This window comes from Maylandia zebra, linkage group LG1, assembly GCF_041146795.1.
Source record: "Maylandia zebra isolate NMK-2024a linkage group LG1, Mzebra_GT3a, whole genome shotgun sequence".
Lineage (NCBI taxonomy): Eukaryota > Metazoa > Chordata > Actinopteri > Cichliformes > Cichlidae > Maylandia > Maylandia zebra.
Window position 1 is genome coordinate 12,975,722 of NC_135167.1, and position 20,444 is coordinate 12,996,165.

Genomic DNA, 20,444 nt, shown 5'->3' on the forward strand with positions numbered 1-20,444 from the left:
AATATTTTTTTGTTTCATAATGCAAATGTTTCTATTGTTACTGAACCTTCCTTTAAACAGTCAGAGAATAGAGATCCAGTGCATTTTACAAAATGTTTTAGTTTCTTTCAATTTTGTCCTCACTAAAAGCCCAAATGGACCGTTTCTGAGGACAGACTTTGGTGTCAGTTGTCTCCAGGAAGCTGCACTTTCAGCATACCAGCGAAAAAGATGTTTCGAATGTGAGGTTTTAGCAGTTGAGGTTAATTCTAAGTATTAAAAGTTTCTTTTTATTTACAAGAATATTGGAAATTATATGCAATTTTAGAAGTCAGAAGCCCTGCATGGTGTAACAATCACTCATGCACTCTGGATATAGCTGCACGCTCCCATGAATTGTGGAGTTTTATTATATCTATCACTCTATATATACACATCTCTCTATATATATAGTCTATATAAAGTCTGCATTTCAGTTACATATTGGCTCTTTGGTTTTGCAACTATACAGAAACTTGCAGATCTGACTGCGTGCACATTACAAGTAAAACAACCACACACATTTTTATTACATTGAAATGCTTTATTTTCAGTGAATACAAAAAATAGTTTTTATCGAGGCCAGATAAATATCTTTTATATTGTATGTTATCATTTACTTTTATTGTAGCGAATTCCTAATTTTATTTCTGTCAAGGGAAGGGGGCGAAAACCAAAACAAAACATACAGAACACTTCAAATTGTCCACAGCATTGAAAATGAATCACAACATCTTAATGGTGACAGATATATCGAAATGTTCTTATCACATGTTTCGTTCATAGTTTTAAAAGCACAAGGAAAGAAAGCCCACCCATAAGATTTCAGTGACTTCATAACACACAATAAAGCAGTCGACAGGCTCACGTGTCCAGTCTGTCGTCATTTAGAAGCACTGTGGTACATGCCCATGGAATGTGTTCATCCGTGTAATATACATATTCAGTATCTACGGCATACTGATAATACATTTTAAAGGACGACACTTTTTTTTTTTTTTGACTGGCAGACAGTTCCTCCATCATCCCTAAAAGGCCTTGCATGTGGCAGAGAGGAAAATAAAGGGGGTGCAGTTGCTTTCAGCACTTAGAGGAACAGTACGCTAGCGAGTGGGAAATCAAATGTTAACAATCCACAGACATGAACCTACATTTAAAAGAAAAAGAACCAAAAAAAATAGCGTGTCCACTACCTTCTATTGACCACTGAGGTGAAACTGTCACATAAGCAGACCAAACAGTGTATGGGCTACGGACTAAGGCACTAATAAAAACACTACAGACTTGACTGATAAAGCAGTGAACCCACCCCTCGCTTCTCACACTCACACAAAAAAAACCCCAAAAAAACACAATGGCAGAAAATGTCTCTGAATTCAGTTCCAATGCTTCAAAACAAACAAACTTAAAGGTGATGGTCTCACGTGGAGGTCTGAAACTATCTGCATCCGAAGCACAAAGCCATGCATTTTCACAGCAGGACCTATTCTCACAATCTACTGTAATATTGAAACAGAGTCCATATAGTAAGACATGTGAACAAAACACATTACAAACAAAAGGTTGTTCTATTGCAGCGAATAGCAAGTTCAGTAACGGAGCACCCAGAACAGGAGAAGGATTAGTGTTGCAGGCTCTTCACTTTCAGGCCATTCATGTTAAAGATTTATTCGTGTATTTATTTATTTATTCATTCATCTTTTAGATTCTGAATTTTGTTGTTTCCCGAATTTAGAAATGTGGAGATAAATAACATCAGTCCCTGGCAGTGATGAATTTTGCTGGAAAAAAATGAAAGAAAAAAAAAAAATACTAACATATAAGGACCAAAGTAAATCTGTTGGGACTAATCATCAGGAAAAAGTGCATGCATAGAAGTGGCACTCTGCATGGCATTCGGCTAATTCAACTGATCCCTGGCATCTTTCCAGTTATTCCAAACATGCATTACGTAGTAGTCGGCCTGCAGGGTTACGCAAACTTTTCCATTCTGCACGAAAAGTATAGGCAGAGCTCTGGATTATTACTTTAAGTTTACATGGCAGAAGGGAAGCTAATACTGCCCCCTAAAGCACCATCCATCTTATTGCATCATGATCATATTCTGTTTATACTGTATGTAGGTCCCATTACCTGAAATGACAAATAATTGGGGAAAAAAAAAAAAAAAAAAAAGACTTTTGAAGGTCTTTGAAGATATTTGATATCTTGCCAAGAAGCCACCCAGGACTCTGCTAGTGGTAGTAAATAAATGAGACCGTTTGCGACCCTGAAAGAGACCCCTCTCTGCTAAAAATACTCAGGAGTAATAAATATCCATTTTATGGTAACATGCCCTGCGTAGGAAAGCATTTACATGGTAACATAATGTAAAACATTCTATTTGAGTCTTAGAGGCTGCACATGAGGTCCTAAAGTCAAGGGTTGTGACAAACGTAGAATTTCCTGCAAGTTGCATTAAAGAAGTTTTGCACGTGGAGCAAACAAAGAGTATAAAAATGAGAAGAAAGGAAACAAAGACGCTTATATACTGTAACTCTCTACACGAAGAGAGGATTGCCAAAAAAACAAAAAAAACAAACCCCAAAACACTTTCATTGTTGAAATGGCCCAAGAAACATCCATATGCAAAATCTGGCCTTCCTTCATATTAGGTTTTATGGCCACTGAATTAAAGTCAAGTCATGCCACAGTGATTTACACGATTCAGACAGACATTAAGGTGCCAGATTGGGGTATACAGGCAAACATTCATACAATATCAGAGTACCAAGCAGAAATGTTTTTGCTTTCAGGGTGTCGTTGCAGTTAAATGGCTATGTGACGTGAACAGCAATACAATCAGTTCTTCACTTTAAAGTTTATGCACAAGAGCTGCAAATTGTTAAACATTACAAAAATGGCGCTTAAGAACAAACGTGAGAGCACATGTGCTGTTTGAACTAAGCATGTCACATTCTGGTTTAGATCACATCAGTTTGAAGTAGTTATACGTTAGGACATGAAGGAGTTCTTCAGGCGATCACCACAATCTTTTTGTTGTTTTCACAAAGTAGTCAGTATCACGCAGTAGTTTTTAATACGTGCTAGAAGATGACCTTACATGTTGTCAGTGGTGTTCAATGCAGACCTGGGTTTGTTAATCAGTCACAACTTATCTGGATTCACTGGAGGACGGCGTACCGGTCCAGGTGTGCCATTAGCAGGATACAAATATGCACACAAAAACAGATGTGCTCTTCACACTGGTGCAAGCGTACGTAGCAGCAAAGGTGAGGCTGAATAACTAGTTGCTGTCCTCTCGCAGTTCGCTGGGCAGGAACTTGTACTGCTGCTGCCTTATTTGGGCCAGTTTCTTTCTGGCTTCTTCCAGCTCTCTCTCCTTTCTCAGCATCTCTTCCTGGGCGGCAATGATCTACACAGACAGTGAGGAAACTTTTATGTCAGAGCATATATCATTTTAACCTTTTTTAATACACACACGACCCAAAACCTGCAAAATATGTAATTGTCGCAATGTAATCGCAATTTTTAGAACATTTACTACCTCAGTGTCTTTATGCCTTATGTTTCTGTGTGTTTATTGGTTGTATGGTCTAACTTAAGATGTGTGTGAATGCACTTGTGTACAAAAACAGGGGATTTGAATTCCATGTATTGACTGAAGAAGACAAAAATCTTTTCTGAGAACACTGACAACCATCAGGAGACGTGAAATAATTAACAAGTAGAGGGCATTTCAATAGCTTGTCAGCATTTTTCAGCAGCATCAAATCAATAATTGCCCAGCAGTGCTGAAGAATGAGAAACTGAAATTATTTGTAAAGCTGGTGACTAGAGATGTGTGAACCAGTGGATATGAAGGACAAATTTCACTAACAATAAAACTGCTAAACACACCAGAATGAACAGATTAATTTTTTTAATGCAACAGAAACTGGTTTCAAAATTAAATGCTGCTTAAAAGCATTACCTGCGCAATTCCACCCACAAACTTCGTCTTCACCACCACGTTGTCTTCATCGGATTTTTCAAATGCTGCCTTCTGAGCTGCCCGCACCAAATTGTCAGATGCTTTCTTCACTGCATTTCCAGCGATCTAAAGGGCAAATACATCATTTACAGAACAGAACAACAACATAAAAACAAAAATATACAAGTACTAGCAGCTCAAGATGAGAAAACTACGGTGTTTGACTAAAAGCAATCAGTTCCTTTTAACTGGTGCAAAGACGAGCATAAACATTTTCTAATTAAATGCACACCTGTAAAGTAAAAAGCTATTGAAGATGATCGCTAATCCTCTTCATATCAACGCTTTTAAATTAACCTGCTGTGTTTACCTGCAGTCTCCTCATGGCCTCAGAGTCTTGGTCAGCCTTCACCTTACAGGCCACCAGCAGCTGAGCAGTAGAGGCTGCCACCTGTTTGGCTGAAGAGATGAGTTTCTCCTCACTGGCGTGACCCTGCACCGAGGCATTAGCTGCCTCACACAGGTTGCTAGTTGCTGCTGCTACCATACGTGCCTGTTCATGAAAAAATAAGTTAATTTATTTAAAGTTAATTTCTGGCAGATGTGATTGTAACCTGTGTAAAACAACACTTTTCACTCCAGCACTTACAGCAGAGATCAGCCCCTGGGACCACTGTCCATCATCCACAGCATTTGCAGGGACAGAGCCCACTTTCCCCTGAGCCACCAGCTCTCTCTGGGCAGCTGAGGCTGATTTAACCAAAGCACTGGTGGCTGCAGCAATGGATTTAGCTGCCTCTAGGATCTGCTCCTCAAAGTTCAGGGTCTCGTCTGCTTGCTGAGGGAGAAGAGAACCATTCAAATGATTAAGTCTTTCGCCAGGGTGAAATTTAAAGAAATATCAAAGTTGATTAATCCTCTACTCAAACTGAAGTACTTATCACTGGAAACAGATGAACTTTGGATTTATTACTCTGTTGAATAACATTTTGTATGCACATTTTTAGACAGGACTTGATTGATCATCAGTGACCAAGGCTGGGACACTTGGTAAGAGAAACAAAATGATGATTCATCCAGATACAGAGCTTCTTCTCAAACTGCAAGAGCTGATAAGGAGCTACATACAACAACATCAAGCAAGACTCTATAGAAAGCATCCTATTATACTCATCTGCTTTTTTCTTTTCTTTTTCTTTTAAACACATACGCACACACACTTTTCACACAAACACATTCACACTACATGTCTGTAGACAGAGCGGGACACTGTAGGAATATGTTTGATATATAGTTGGGACTGAATAACAACCTAATATATCAAACATATCAGACAGAGCCCTGCAGAGAAGGCCTCCGGTGGTGGGGGCAGGCAGGGAAGGAATAGGGAGGGCGGGGGGTTAACTGGGAGCTAGAAGACACAGACTGGGACAGGCTTAAGCTAGAACTACAATGAACTAACACAGGTGGCTGGATCGGTGGCAGGGTGGGTGGTGGAGGAGTGGGATGAACAGGAGGGAGGGCACAGTAAACATGATGGTGCTTGAATCGATCTGAATGAAGACAATATTATGTATAGTATCATGAATTTTAGTGAGTTTGTCAATATAACAAGTGTCAGCTACAGAGATCACATTAATACTTCCATGAACATGAATATGCAATTATATATATATACACACATATACATATATATATATATATATATATATCTATATGCACATATGCGCACAGTACTGTGTAAGACTCTTGAGCCATCCCTCATTTCTTCATAACTTGCACGAAAATAGAAAATGGGTGGAAACGGGTTATTGAATTATGTAATTTAGTTTGGACAGTTCTAATGAGGTTATGACCGCCTTTATTCTTCAGCACAGCCTGAACTCTCTTAGGTAAGCTTTTCTGTAATTTCTTTAAATTCTCTTCAAGAAAAGTTCTTCAGTCTCTTCTTTGGATGTTGGCTGCCTTTTGTTTTCTGTCCAGATGAGACAACACTGTTCCAAAAATGTTGAGGTCCGGGCTCTGGGGAGGCCAGTCCATGACGCAGTTTCCCATTGTGTGGTTTCTGTCCAAGTATGGTTTCACTGCATTGGCATCGTTTCGGGAATCATTGTCATGCTTTATTCCTGGTATTGCATGATGGATCACAATTCTGCATTCATAATTCCATGAGTTTTGACAAGGTGGCTTACTGTTGTGAATTTCTCTCCTGACCTCTGTACATACATAGTTTGGCATACCTCAGCCGTTCATCCTGGTTTCCCTTCGTTAAGAATGGCTTCTTGACAGCTACCCTTCCACTGAGACCATTTCTGCTGAGGCTTCAGTGATCAGTAGATCAATCAACTGAAGGTCCAGATGCATCTCTCAGGTTTTGTGTCAGGTATTTGCTGGATTGCTCTTCATTACTTAAGACATTACTTTCAGATACTCTCCATCTGCTGTAGACAATTTTTAGGACAATTCTTCTGTCCTCCTCTTGTCCAGTTTCCTCAATTTAAAACAGTGCCAGTGTTTTGGGAAACACGTTTTTGTAAAAATACTATTTTATACCTGTCAAAATTTGTCTTTGGCATTTTTGTAGATTCAACTAAAGAAATGGGGACAAATGGAAAATTGGAGGCCTCATCTCTTTAAAATTGGAAACATCCTGTCTGAGAGTGATGCAGAAAAACTTCTCTGAGCCTTGTTCTGCCAGAGGTTTCTTCCTGTTAAAAGGGAGTTTTTCCTTTCCACTGTTGCCAAGTGGTTGCTCAAATTGGGTTGTTTGATTGTTGGGATTTCTATAACGCACCTTGAGGCGACACCTGTTGTGATTTAGTGCTATGTAAATAAAATTGAATTGAACAAACTACAAGTTTGTGATAAGCGGCAAATAATAAAGTGCCTCAAGATACAACTAGAAATTGGTTCGTGTCTGTTATGTGTAGACACAATTCAGATTCATCATTTGACTTATGCAAGCATAAAAAATGAGTCTAATTCATAGGTCAATGTTAAGCAGCTTAAAAAAGTCCTCTGAAAATTGTCAGGTTTCAAGACTGGCCAGAAAATAAACAAAGAAAAACTTTGAAAACCTGGAGAACTATAGCTCAAGATCAGTTAAGAAAAATATAAGCCAGGCTGCTTCTCTGAAGCAAAATTTAAAGAAATAAGGGATGGCTCAAGATTTTTGCACAGTTCTGAATACAACAGCTTTACAGACAGGACAAGCGATAGAGCACCCTTTCAGTAATGCAACAAAACAAAATGTGCTATTTTGTTACCGGAAAATTGCTCCTTGTACAACTTCCAATAATAACACTGAAACTTGGATATAAACCACACAAAAAGATGTTTACAGGCATGCACAGAGCACTGTTTAGGATATACTTGAACGTATTCCTACAAAGCTCATTTATGTAATGTACAGAGCTGTAAACACTCTGCAGTCCAAAGATCAAAATAAGAAGTTTTATCTAAAAGTCAACAAATCACTTGGCAGTTACAAGGATGAGCTGTAATCTGAAAAGGTGAAATATTTAGCGCTCCGATCAAAGTGCACTCTACTCTAAATCACTAGTTTTTACATTAAATAAACTAACACATGTCCACATTACAGCACTGGTTGGCTTGTTGTTAGGTGCTTGCTGGGCAACATCATAATATCAGGTGTTTTACAGTGAGACTATCAACCACATCCAATAACATTTCAGATGCCTCCTGTGACTCTTTGCAGAGGACCTGACCTTTTATTGGTCACCATTAAATTTTTGCTATATAAAAAGCATTTAAGCAAGCTGTAACAGTAAAATCACACACACAGTCAATAATAATGCTATGATAAACAAAGCGATTACAATAGGTCCTTCACACACTAGTGCTCGGGCCATAATAACACTCTAGAGGTTATCATTTTTAGGCAATGTGTGTATATTTTTACTTTTAACAGTTACATTGTTATGTTGGTACTTTTTAATAAAACAATTTTAATTTGGTTACCTGATAAAATTAGCACCAAAGTACTCCAGCTCACTAATCTATAATCTATATTATAGAAAAGTTAGATTATCATTTTCTTTTTAGACTTAACATTCACTAAAATTGTAAAGATTTAACTAATGTGGGCAGCAGGGGATCCTGAGGGGTTTGGTTACAGGTCTTTTGTAATGTTTTTGCGGTTTATTCCCCTTTTTGCGTCTTGGAAACAACTCTCTCTTTATCTTCAAAATAATATTTAATGATTTTAAAGTATTTTAGCTGCTCATCACATCATCTTTAAAATTCCATATAAACATCACCTATAGCCATTAGTAAATGGATTGTTTAGGAATGATTTTCCATTCATTCTTTAAATTTTCAAGTCAGGACATTTTCTTGTAACAGAGTATTTCTATCCGCACATCATCTATCATGATGAAAGACTTTTATGAGCTTCATGATGAATATTTCTTCTTTATTTCCAGAGACTGCTGACAGAAACAATATCTTAGAAAGCTTTAAACTGTAAATAAAATGGAAAAAGGCCTTTTGACAGGTTGTCTTTCTCTTTAACATTATGTTGACACGATTATCTCCTTCACCTCTCTCCTCATTTATTCACCATACAGTCACCCACCTTTGGCTTGGCTCTGGGTTTGAGTTGCTCGAGCTTCTTAGCTGCTGCTTCGATGGACGCCGCTGCTCCGAGCAGCTCCGTCTCTGCGATCACTGTTGGATCCTCGGGATCCACCCACTCTGAACCTGAGGCAGGCAAGCACACCCATATTCATGAATAAGATTTGAATTTGCAAACAGGATTTTATTAATGCTTCACAAAGCAGTGTTTTGACCGAACATGCTTCACGCTGTGATCCAAAGAAAACAAGTACACCGTGACCACACACAGGAAAGTGTGCCATGTATCTTCACATCCCATGCATAGTTGACAACAAACCATCATTCACTGCGATGGAGACAGAGTAATGGAACATAAAAGAAAGCATGATGGATAGAGCAGATGGATGTAACTGAGAAGCCTGAGAGCAGCTGGATTTGATGAGATTAAATAAAATCGATGTTAGCGCTGAGGAGAGAAATTATTTAAGAGCTCACAACTGGCACAGAACAGAAAACGGCCCTAACTTACCTCCATCTGTAGCAAGAGAAGGAGGACAGGAATATTACCAAATGTTTGAGTAAATAAATATTTTTTTCTGTTACATGAGCTTTTTAAAAATACATTCTACTATTAATAGCAATATAATATTTGTTGGGATCTTTATTAGAAAGTAAATAAAAGCTTTACTCATATGTATTTGGGTTTATTGCATGACATCTCAAAAGGACTCCTTGTGTAACATGTGGTGATGCACTGTGTGCATTACCTTTCATGGCCTCAGCAGTCTGGATGAGCTCTGTTACTGCTCCGGCTACTCGCTTGGAACAAGCTGCCAGATGCTGCTTCTGCTCTGCAGTAGGCTTCTGCAGGACCTACAAACACATGGGTGCAACAGTGTAAACTTAAAAGAAACTTTTCCTTATTATTTTTTATATATAGATACATAAATAGTGTTGCAATGGTGGATGCTTATATTAAAGATGCTTAAAGTATCAAATAATGAGATTAGCGTTTGTACAAGTCTTTTATTTTTACAGACTTGCTGATGCAGTATTCAACCTACCAGCAGTACATGTTCCAGTAGGTCAATGTAAGCAGTTGTACACTCTGCTCCGAACATCAGTGCTCTGTTCTTCACCTCCTCACTGACCTCGGGATGGTAGGCTGCTTGCTGAAAGACACAAACACACACTTATAAATTTGTGTGGGGATGACATTTGTGGGTCAGAATTCTAATTTCAGTTTTTGGTTTGCATTTGTAGTGGCAAAAACGATTGATGCTGATGATGCTGGGCTCAGCCTTAAAGATGGAATACCCTGCTTAGCCTTTGCTACCACAACCAAATTCAGATAAGTGGGAAATAATGGGTAGATGGACACATTTTCTTTTTTTTTTGCAACATTTTGGAAGTACCACAATAAATCAAATTTAGACATGCATGACTTGTTTGTGGCAATAGAGCACCTTGCAGGTAGTGAGCATGTCTGACATGGCTTTGCGGCTGACGTTGGCAGTATGGATGATGTCCTCCTGTCGGCCAGAGTTCCCTGCAGCCACCGCTTTAGCAGTTGCCATGGTGATTCCTTTAGTCATGCGAATGAACTCCTCAGGTGTGGTTGTCTTGTTGGGAGCATCCCTGGATTGAAACACCTGTGGACATTTCAGATCACAAACTTAATTCAGGGAATATTAAAATCAATAACTCCTAACTGTGGAAAAAAAAAAACGAAAGATGTTTACTTTGTCACTCATGCGACATTTTCAATAATTACAAAAATATTACTCATCACACTTCCAAACTGATCAGTCCCCTTTCTGAAATGTGTGATGCCACCATACTGCTAACTAACGTTCACAAGCTTAGCCTCTCGACTCGTCCTTACCGACATTTCCTGTTTAATGCACTCGATTGTAGCCTCAAGCGCTCTGGTACCGCGAGTAGCTTCGTCTTCCACAGCTTTGACCGTCTTCAGCAGGGATGTCACATTTGTCACCATCACCTGGAGAAAACAGAGAACATCGTGTTCAGCCACATCCAAGCTCTGAATTAGAAATAGAGGAAGGACAACAGAACAAACCGCAAATGACTGACATTATGGAATATTTAAGACAACAGTCTTATTACTATGATAATATTACCAACGAGGAGGTTCAGTATTTGGTTGTGTTTTTGTAATAAATGTATATGTAGTTGTAATTTATTTAAAAAAAAAAACAAAAAACGTCTAGGACTGTTTATTTTATAAGTAATTGAGCATATAAACATCCCCAATCAAGATATTTCACTACACTGGTGGACACAGCCCTGACGATCATCATATATGGGTGACACACTTTTTTAAATATATATATTTCCTTGGCTCATCGTGTCTTCATTTATAGTTTGAACTAATTTAATTCAGATGACATTTCTATAGCTCCGTAATTTCACACTTATGTTGGAACAATGAGAGGACATAAAAACAGAACACATCCAGTTAAAATCAGCTGTAATGCACCATACTGAAAGATAGGGGGCACACAAGCCCCATAAAGGAAAGACTGATTTGTCAGAGTTAACCCCCCCACCACCCCACCTCCGGTCCTAAAATTGTATGTGAGGCATGTTGTGATCTTCAGAGAGACTTCATGACACTCTGTGGTGTTGCTGACTGAGAACTGACTTTTTTTTCCCCAGGCTTTACAGGTTGAGGTGATAATGAGCAGTCGACAGTGTCATCGGTGAGTTATGAGCCGTGACTCTGAAAATTTACAGCGCATGTGTGCCGGATCAAAGCACTAAGCATAATCATCTTGGTTAGAAGTATTAGACGCTTCCTGCTATCTCGAACAGCCTGACAATTTCCATTACCAAGTCTCCAGTTTAACTATTGTGGGTGATTTTACTGATTAATGACTCGGCCTGAGTAAGGGGAGGATGTCTGCGCATACAGGATGTAGGACGGTGGAATTATTGTCATCAATTTAAACTGATGTCAGTTTCAGTTTTCCATTAGTATAATCAGAAAATATGAACATAAGAGAAACCAACAAAAATCAAATAGATCTCTGATTGTTTTTGTTGAGTAAAATAAAGAAAATTCCAATATCCAGATTTCTATATTCGAGCCCACTGGAGGATGTTAAATTAGATGACAGTTTCAGCACTTGCAGACTGATCTCCTCACCTTCGCAGCGCTCTTTAGTTGGTACATAGATGGATCATCGGCTGCCTTGCCAGCGGCACACTTGGTGGCACTAATGAGCTCACCCAATGCCTTGGCCACATCTTTGACAGCATTTATCAGCACCACCTAGAGAAAGGACAGAAAGACACTGACTAATCACTGCGCAGTCCAGGAAAGCAGAAACACTGAAAGGTTATTGCCAGTCGCAGTTCATAATTCCATAATTCCTCCTATTAAACAGGCACACTGGACAAAGGACAAACAGAAATGAGAGGATTACAAACACAATAATGGTCAACCTGTGTCTCAGGGTCATCAGAGCCAATGCTGGCAGCACCCAATTTGACCACATCTGTGAGCTGGGTAATGGTCTTGGCAGAAGACTGAGCAGCCTGTGCCAACTTCTCCTGACCGGAAGCTGCGCCGGACACCAGCATCTTTGTGTCCTCAACCAGAGCTTTAGCAGTCTTCAAAATGTTTTCCCTGAAACAGAAAAGGAAAGATTAAACAAGGGGGAAAAAGACATAAAAAATCAACTGTGTGAGAACTGCTGTGAAAAGGACACACATATTGCTGCACATCTCTTTTAATATTAAAGGCATTTCTTCATGAAAGCTTGTGCAAACATTAGGAGGATTGCTAAGGTTATATAACAAGTCATGTCAGTTATTCTTTTCCTAAAATTGACAAAAGAGATTATAGCAGCTGCAGAGTTTCTTCTATTATTCTGAGGTAGCTGTGTGAGCTATGCTCGGAGATTAAGTGATTCTGTTTTCTTTCATCGTGTCCCGAGACTGCTTATCTACACTTCAAAGATTCTTCAGTGAGATACAGTGAAACGTCACAAACAACCATCTGTAAGGAACTACAATGATAATTAAGTAATGGAACACGTCTATTCTCTACCCGTTTTGCTGTATTTTTCTTCACGCACTAGTATTTAACGGCGGAAGTGCTGCCTTAGAGCGGACAAGTGTGAGAGCAGGACAATAAGAGAAGTGTCACTCTGTGCATTTTTCAAAGCCTTAGGATAATTTATTGTTTCTATCAGCAGAGATTTCCTCCCCGTTCAGCAGGTAATATGTCACTCTGTCAGTCTGGGATGAAAGATAACAACAGGGTGGATTTTAGACTCCTGTTGGGTCTTGTAGAAATGTCTTGCACCACTGGGTGCGTTTCAAGCACTAACCTGTGGTCGGCAAAGGACTCTTCGTTCTCTGCGTTGAGTGTGCCGGCGGACGCAAACATTATTGTGGTATCCAGATCAGCAATGATCCCAGACACAGCAGTGGCTGCTGTAATGCAAGCCTGAGTGCCCTTATTGCCTGCCTGGAGGGCTGAAAGCACCAAAGACACCTGGGGACGTGAGCAGACCATTAACCACACAGGTGAGGATGCTCAGATGAAGGCTTTTTTCGCCCATCTAGGATAGGTTGGTAAATTTTATGATGCACATTAATAAGGACAAACAACTTTGGCAGTTTGCAGCAAAGTAGTGTTACTTTTGGCTCAGTTTGAGTAAAGTATATTTTTACTGGTCAAAACAGAGAAGAGCAAGAGGGGAAAAAATGTCAGTACGTTGCAATGTGCTAAGTCACTGAAATAAGTATGTGTGATGTTTTTGAAGTATTTCCTTCTTATGTGTAAGTGGTATTAAAAACACTGGCACGCTTGAATTATTAGAAATAACAGCTGTGAAAAGCTCAGACAAGAGAAAACTTGATAAGAAAAGTATGATGTGTATAATACATATACATTATACATGCTTTGGAATCCTATAATTAAACCACACACAGATAAAACCCACCAGAGCCGAATCACTTCATGTGAACTACATCGCTAAAAACAATTTTACTCTAACATTCAATGAAAGAACAACACAGAGAGTTCAGAGCGGAACATACTCGGCCAAGCAGAAATATCTGCAGCCTAAAGATGAAGCAAACAAACAATCGACAACAATTAGCCCGATGGGTTTGGGTTAATGGATGGGGGAACTAAGATCAGTAGTGGGCAGAACTATTGTAACAAAACCGGAACAAAATTTAAAAAAGCACAGTGTGTTTTTAATTAAATAAGGCGGTCCCATTTTATTGACAGGACAATACCTTCTCTGTGACTGCACGGGCACAATCAATGAGCTCCCGCTTAGTAAAACTGTCAGACGGGGTGATCTGCAGAGCTCCGGCCTTTTGTACCAGAAAGATGCAGCCGTGACCAAGGTCCTGCACTCGGGTTTTGATCTGGAAACCAATCTACAAACACAAACCAAAGCAAGAACATAAAGGAGTTTTTTTTTTATTATTATTAAAATAATAGTTTAAAAAAAAGTATGTATGTATGAAAAAATGCCACATTTATGTTCCTGGACTAGAGAAGCTTTGCATGATTATACAGGTCATGGTTCAGCCCCTCAGTTCATGTATTGTTTGAAACAAGCTTATTTTGCTCCATTCCCCTGCCCTTCAAGCCAACTTTCATCTGACTGGCTGCCCTTTGTAAATAAGAATTGAGCAGGTGGATGGAGCTTCTGTGTTCACAATGCACACAGCCAAGAAAAAAAAAAAACATAACAGAGTGTTTAGAGAAGCCTGAAACTAGAGTTTTGATGAAAATTCACCTACAGTAAATATATTTATATATGAATAACAGAAAATAAGGAAGAGCACATTAGGTTCTCTTTAAATCCACAGCAGCCTAAAGGTCACAAAAAGAAAATTCCCATATTGAAGGAGCAGAGCTCTTTTGTAAGTAAAAACTGTTTTCAGAGTCCTCCTCACCTCCTCTGGTTCAGCTGTGTGAGCAGCCAGTCGTCCCTGAACAGCGAGCTGGCTGTAGTCCACAGTCACCTGTGATGCCAGGGCTCCCAGCTCATCTGGACAAGTCACTGATTTGGTCATCTGATAAATGGAGGGAAAAAGAAATTCGGCACTAAAAAAACCCAGATTAACTTTTCTTCAACAAACTATCAAAAATCATTAACTCATAGTAAAATCAAGGCTATGATCACAAGGTTACCAAAGTGATCAAATGAGAGGACGAAAGTAGAGATGTGACAAATGGAGAACATTAAAATAAACGAGGGACTGCAGGTGGATAAATAATTTTAATCAGATCTTTGGATTCTCCCAGGTAGATAAAATCATTAAGTCTGTCTCACTTACTAACTACGCTATGAAATGCTGTGAAGTCAAAATCAATTTTTCTTTTATAAATGAGCTTGATTCGCTTCGATTTAACCGACTAGTCATCTCACAAAGATGGAGAATTAGGACCACACGACAGGACAATTTCTACTAACCGCAGATGGCTGATAAACTACAATATCAAACCGTGGATTATCAGAAAAAAAGCTTGATTTCAGAATTGACATGTAAATCAAAGTATTTCGTTTATAATCAACAATAACCCAGTCGTAGGTCACAGGTGTACTTCAGGAACAAAAATCTTAAGAGTTATTTTGAGAGCTTACCATTTCCTGAGCAGTGACAGCAATGGCTTTAGAGTATTTCACCATACTGGTCTGGTAATCCACAAATGAGCCCTCAGGTTCGGGTGGTGTACCTTCATCCAGCTAAGGAAAAACACACGCATCAACACACAGTTAAATTGCCACTGCATTTTTTTCATTTTAGGCACGATCGGTTTGTCCTTCGCGAAAGGAACAAACATCTTCAAACGTGAAGGAAATCAATTTTTCAGCTCTTTAACTTGTAATGGCACGTTACATCTAATCTACCCTTCAATTATACCAATTTTGTCAGGTGTGCAGGCATCAGCAAACCGACATTAATGCAGCTTTCTATTCAGGGAAACCCTCTGTATGAATGATAAACACTCATTATGAATTATGCACTCTGTAATTACAGCTTTAAAACCGCATCAACCCCAAAAACATTTGATCATCAGCTTGCAGTTCAAACATTATACGTTTCTAGCATTTCTGCCAAATTAGACTACTTGTAATATCACGGAAAAGGCAGAGAAGACAAAAGAGATTCCAGAAAAACATGCTGGTACTGCAAGATAGCATAATACTGCAAGTGCATGATGTTTGCACCTCCTGCTGATAGAAATAATACGTTAAAATCTGCAGCCTCGACTAGGTGACTCAAAGTTAATCAGAAAAGCTGTTTAAATCGCCGCTGCTAAAAACCACAATGGAGGGTGACCATTACGCCAATGGGATTATTGGGGAGGATTATCCCCATTTAATCAACTGCACTGACTGACACGCAGACAAAACACGCACCTGCATGCTCAACATGTACTAAAAATGAACCATTTTCATAAATTATTCATGACATGCCACACAAAGTTGATGCAAAGATGCTGTTCCCTCTGGTGAAGCCACACTCCTGAGACGCTTCTTCACCTTTGCAATGCTCCTCACTCAGCACGGTAAGGAGAAATATAATTAGCTGATGCTAGCTGCTGCCTGTACTCGAGATAAAAGGCTTTTTCTTGGTTTTCAAGCCAATAGTTTCACTGTTAATTGGAAAGATAGGTCAAATTATCTGACTCCGAGTAAGAATGGCTGCGTTCACAGTCAATGTTCCTTTGCTTCAGTTGCTCGTGATTTGTATTAATATGTTAATCAGTGACTTTTAAATGACGCCTGGGAAACATTATGGTTGTAATCAAGATGTTACACAGAGCAACGGGAAGTCATGGGTCAAATGAACACAAGAAAAGAATAAAACTTTAATTAGATGCTGATTGCTCTGTAACATTTGCTTCCATAAGACAACTTCTGTTATGGCTATTAACTTTTAATCCATTTACCACACACTCAGTTTTTTTATAGCATTCTGGCTTCCGTAGGTGGGAAATCTTTCAAAACAGGATGTTTCCCACTACGCAGGTTTAAAAATTCATACTAAAATGGACTCTAACTGTGGAATAAAATATCAAGTTGCTGCATTTTTAGTTTTTAGTCTATGTTTAATTTTCCATGCCTGTTTTGGATGTTGGGAACAGGGTGGACAGCAGGTGGTTTTGCTCATTGTAAGATAATGTTGGATGATGTATTATCTGACTAGCAGCCATGCTGTCTTGCAACACAAATGAAGACAGAATAGAGCTGTCAATCACCACATAGTTGGTGATGAGCTGAAATAGATGATGGTGAAAAGCAGACAATCGCTGATGCGGACAAAGAGCTTAAAGGTGGAGGTTTGTTTGTTTTTTTAGAGCTGCAGTAATGTCTGTTATTTATGAACCAGAGAGTGCAATTAATTTAACCAAATAAAACTCTAAACATATCTTTAAATTGGTGTAGATGTTATTCTGTGGCTTCTGATCCAAATGACGACACACTGTAACCGGCTGCACTCACCTTGGCCATGGCATCTGCGATCGACTCCACCATTCCTCCCACCATTCCCACCTCACTGGCAGCTTCATTAAGTGTCACCATGATGTCATCAACCGCCTCCTTCATGAGCTGAGCTGCCTCTGCTATAGCATCATGGGTATGGGATGCCTGTGAAATGTGACATAGCACAAGCACATGTGAAATACACGCACCCCCATTTTCAGAGGTTTAAAAATGACCTTGTCAAACTAACCCATATATCAGGATTTATTTGCCTTTAGTAACATTTAGGTTTTTGCAATATGTATTTGGAACATTATCCATTTGCACTGAAATCGAGTCACTTCTGCAGCGTTTGGCTGAATCTGAGCAGAGAGTATAGCTCTGTACACTATAAACACTAGCAGCCATGACATACTAGTACCCATGCATGTCCATGTCATAACATCGCCTCTAGCGTGTTTGACAGATAATGTGGTATGCTTTGGATCATGAGATTTGTTGGATGTGGACTAGCATGAGGCGAGCGCCATTTGCCCATCATATTATGGCCAAATACTGCGTTTTTACCTGAGGTTATTCCTACAACTTATAGCTCTATGAATCTGAGCTTTTGTCACCCCACTTTTCCATCTGAGGAGCAGAGTAGGCTGTATTCTCTATGTCTGGTGCAGTGTTTCCTACCTATATTGACGATACTCAGTGTGATGAATTGTTGGTCTGCTTAGTTAATCCATCCAGAGGTAGATCTCCGTCTAAACAGAGGCTCTCCTACCGGATTATGGAGTCCATCTCCCTGGCATATGGTACAAAGGGACTCTCTTTTTTCCTCAAAGTGTGAAAGCACATTGCACCAGAGGAATGGCATCCTCATGGGGTCTTTTTACAGGTATTCCTGTGAATGATGTTTGTGCTGCAGTTACTTGATCATCACTGCACACTTTTGTTTGGTTCTATCATTTGGACCTGGCAGTCCCGTCAGTGGTTCATTGTGTCCTCTCGGCTGGATCTACCCTGCAGTCGGATGATGGTGGTCTGACTCTGGTTCAGCGGCTGCTTTGTGAGATGTATATATATTTGATACTATGTGTGTACAGAGTGAATTGCCTGAAAGGGTACAAACTGTTCTGTCCTCAACTTCTGTTCCCTGAAGGAGAGGAATTAGATACACCGCCATTGTGCAGCTGGGCTCGGTGAAGAGCGGCTATCAAAACTGAGGGATGACTGTGATGATAAGGGTGTATTATATGCAGGCAGGGCCTCACATATGTCACATATCGTTTGCATTAATGGCGTGAACAGAAGTGTCTTCAACCAGGAAGTGTTATATCTCATCCTATATGTGTTATATCTTCTTCAACCCCTTCAGGGAACAGATGTTACTGACATAACAGTTTGTTTCTTTCCTCCATTTGGTTTCATCTGTCCAAAGATTTTTCTTTTTTATTTAGAGATATACAAAATCTTGTCTCTGAGTGTAACCAGTGGTTTGCACTTTATTGTAAACCCTCTTTATTTCCATTCATTACAGTTTTTGAAGACAATTATGTGCTTACCAAGTTTTCAAGAATTGGTTAGATGCCGTGAAACTGTTTTACTTAACCATGGAAATAATTCTGTAATCAGACCTTTTTGTGCTGCCGAGCTGGTCAGTGTGCATTCATTATTTTAAAGAATTTAGCAGATTATTATTTCTTCTGGGATTATTTACTTATTTTGTTTTTTCCACCAAATATCTGTAATTCCAAAATGGTTAATGCAGAAATTTTGTAAAACCCTTTTAATTAAAGCTGAAAGTCTCCACTTTAATCGTATTTTGATCAACTGATTAAAACTGTGGTGGCACACAGGCCCGTCTCTCCCTCGTCACGCATCTGTGATACTCTTTTGCTCCCGTTGTTTGGGAGGAGTTAAAAAGGCCTAAATGGTGACACCCTTTGCTCCACCCTTTTGACACATCATTGTGTATCATAAGTGTGCAATAAATACAGTTAATTATACTTGTTGATGCACTGGAAAACTTAATGATGGAGATCATTTTCCAATATGTGTAAAGGAAGCGAAGGAGCACTTTAAACAAGGTGCATAAAGCATAAAATGGTCGTGCCTTTGGGTTTCCTCCACCCTCTTTGGCAGCATAGAGCATTTGCAGAGCCGACTCAGCCAGCGTCTTTGTTTGGTCCAGGAAAGTCATCTGCTGCTGGTGGTCCTTCAGCTTGGACGCCACACCCACGGAGGCCTTGATCAGTGGCTCAAAGTAGCCAGCCAACTGAGTCACCTGAGGTAAAAGAAAAGTTTTTAATGAGTCTAGAGAAACAGCACGAGTCAGCGATATGTAGGCTGAAGTGCTAAGTGTCACATTCACACGTGAAGAAGCACGGTTTCAGAAAATGAGCAGCTTCTCAAATTATTTCAAAATGGTACGGTCATATAAGTGTTAAACCTTTTATACATTTCACTTACTGGGCACAATTTCAGGCCATTAAGCAGACTATTTGGTGTGCAGACAGAATAAAAAAGGAATATGTTGCAGTAATAATCTTCTTTACAACACGTGAAGAAATGCTGATAAGTTTGCAAAGATGGACAGTGACACAGAGCATTCTAGTGGGAGGTGAAAGTTTACTCATATAAAAGTCAAACTAACCCTGCTGCTTGAACAATGCATCAACTTTTTGTTTCAAAAATCACTATTATTTAATGATAGATAATGCTGAGATAATTATAACAGCCCACAGCTAACCTAAACATATAGGCAACACTCCTGCCACTGAATCCTGCTGCTGACAAAGACAACTTTGTTGCTCCACAGTTGCAGTATAATAATAATTAAGGCACTGCCCTATATACCTTGTGTCCTAGTTGGGAAGCTTCGCCCCTGGCAGCAGTGGAAACGGGGTCAATTAAGTGGCCAATTTCCTGCACGGTGGACGTCAGTTGCTCTTGTAGTGCCTGAAGAGAGGAAATAAAAAGAAATTGGTTTTTGTGTTGCTTTTTATGGGAGACAGAGGTGCATTCAAAGAAGGCAGCTGGGACCTGCTAAAAAGCAGGAAACATAACAGAAGGATAACTGCCCTGAGCTACTCTGACTTTTAATATGCGAGCTTAAACTTTTTATTATTTAGCAGGTGCCAAAACTTCCCCATTAAAGCCAGTGTCAGGGTGTTAAACATAAGACTCACATTCTGCCCATACTGTGCTGAAGGACTACTGCAAGAAGAACTACTGCCATTCAAATGTTTTGTTACACTCAAAGACACAAAAGGAAAAGAAAGAAATAATCCCTAGTCTCTCTTGAATGGTCTGAGAGAAGGACAAGGACAGAAAACCTCATTAATACCACTAAAAATAGACTCAAAACCGACAGATTTAGCATACAAAAAAGTGGG

General features: G+C 39.4%; 1 protein-coding gene across 2 annotated transcripts in view; it reads right to left on the minus strand.

Annotated features, from left to right (window-relative positions):
* Positions 1-547: 547 nt before the first annotated feature.
* The window catches only part of tln2a (talin 2a), a 99,953-nt gene continuing 80,056 nt past the window's right edge, over positions 548-20,444 (minus strand). For both annotated transcript variants that reach the window (XM_004539565.4, XM_076881664.1), the window contains exons 41-58: positions 19,906-20,007; positions 19,163-19,333; positions 17,077-17,223; positions 15,211-15,312; positions 14,519-14,638; positions 13,847-13,993; positions 12,928-13,094; positions 12,038-12,221; positions 11,739-11,864; positions 10,455-10,571; positions 10,036-10,221; positions 9,634-9,741; positions 9,337-9,442; positions 8,589-8,713; positions 4,641-4,829; positions 4,362-4,544; positions 3,992-4,117; positions 548-3,433 (exon numbers count right to left, since the gene is read on the minus strand). In XM_004539565.4, coding sequence (XP_004539622.1) covers positions 3,305-3,433; positions 3,992-4,117; positions 4,362-4,544; positions 4,641-4,829; positions 8,589-8,713; positions 9,337-9,442; positions 9,634-9,741; positions 10,036-10,221; positions 10,455-10,571; positions 11,739-11,864; positions 12,038-12,221; positions 12,928-13,094; positions 13,847-13,993; positions 14,519-14,638; positions 15,211-15,312; positions 17,077-17,223; positions 19,163-19,333; positions 19,906-20,007 — 2,535 coding nt within the window. In that variant the 3' untranslated portion in view covers positions 548-3,304. The remainder of the gene's footprint in view (positions 3,434-3,991; positions 4,118-4,361; positions 4,545-4,640; positions 4,830-8,588; positions 8,714-9,336; positions 9,443-9,633; positions 9,742-10,035; positions 10,222-10,454; positions 10,572-11,738; positions 11,865-12,037; positions 12,222-12,927; positions 13,095-13,846; positions 13,994-14,518; positions 14,639-15,210; positions 15,313-17,076; positions 17,224-19,162; positions 19,334-19,905; positions 20,008-20,444) is intronic.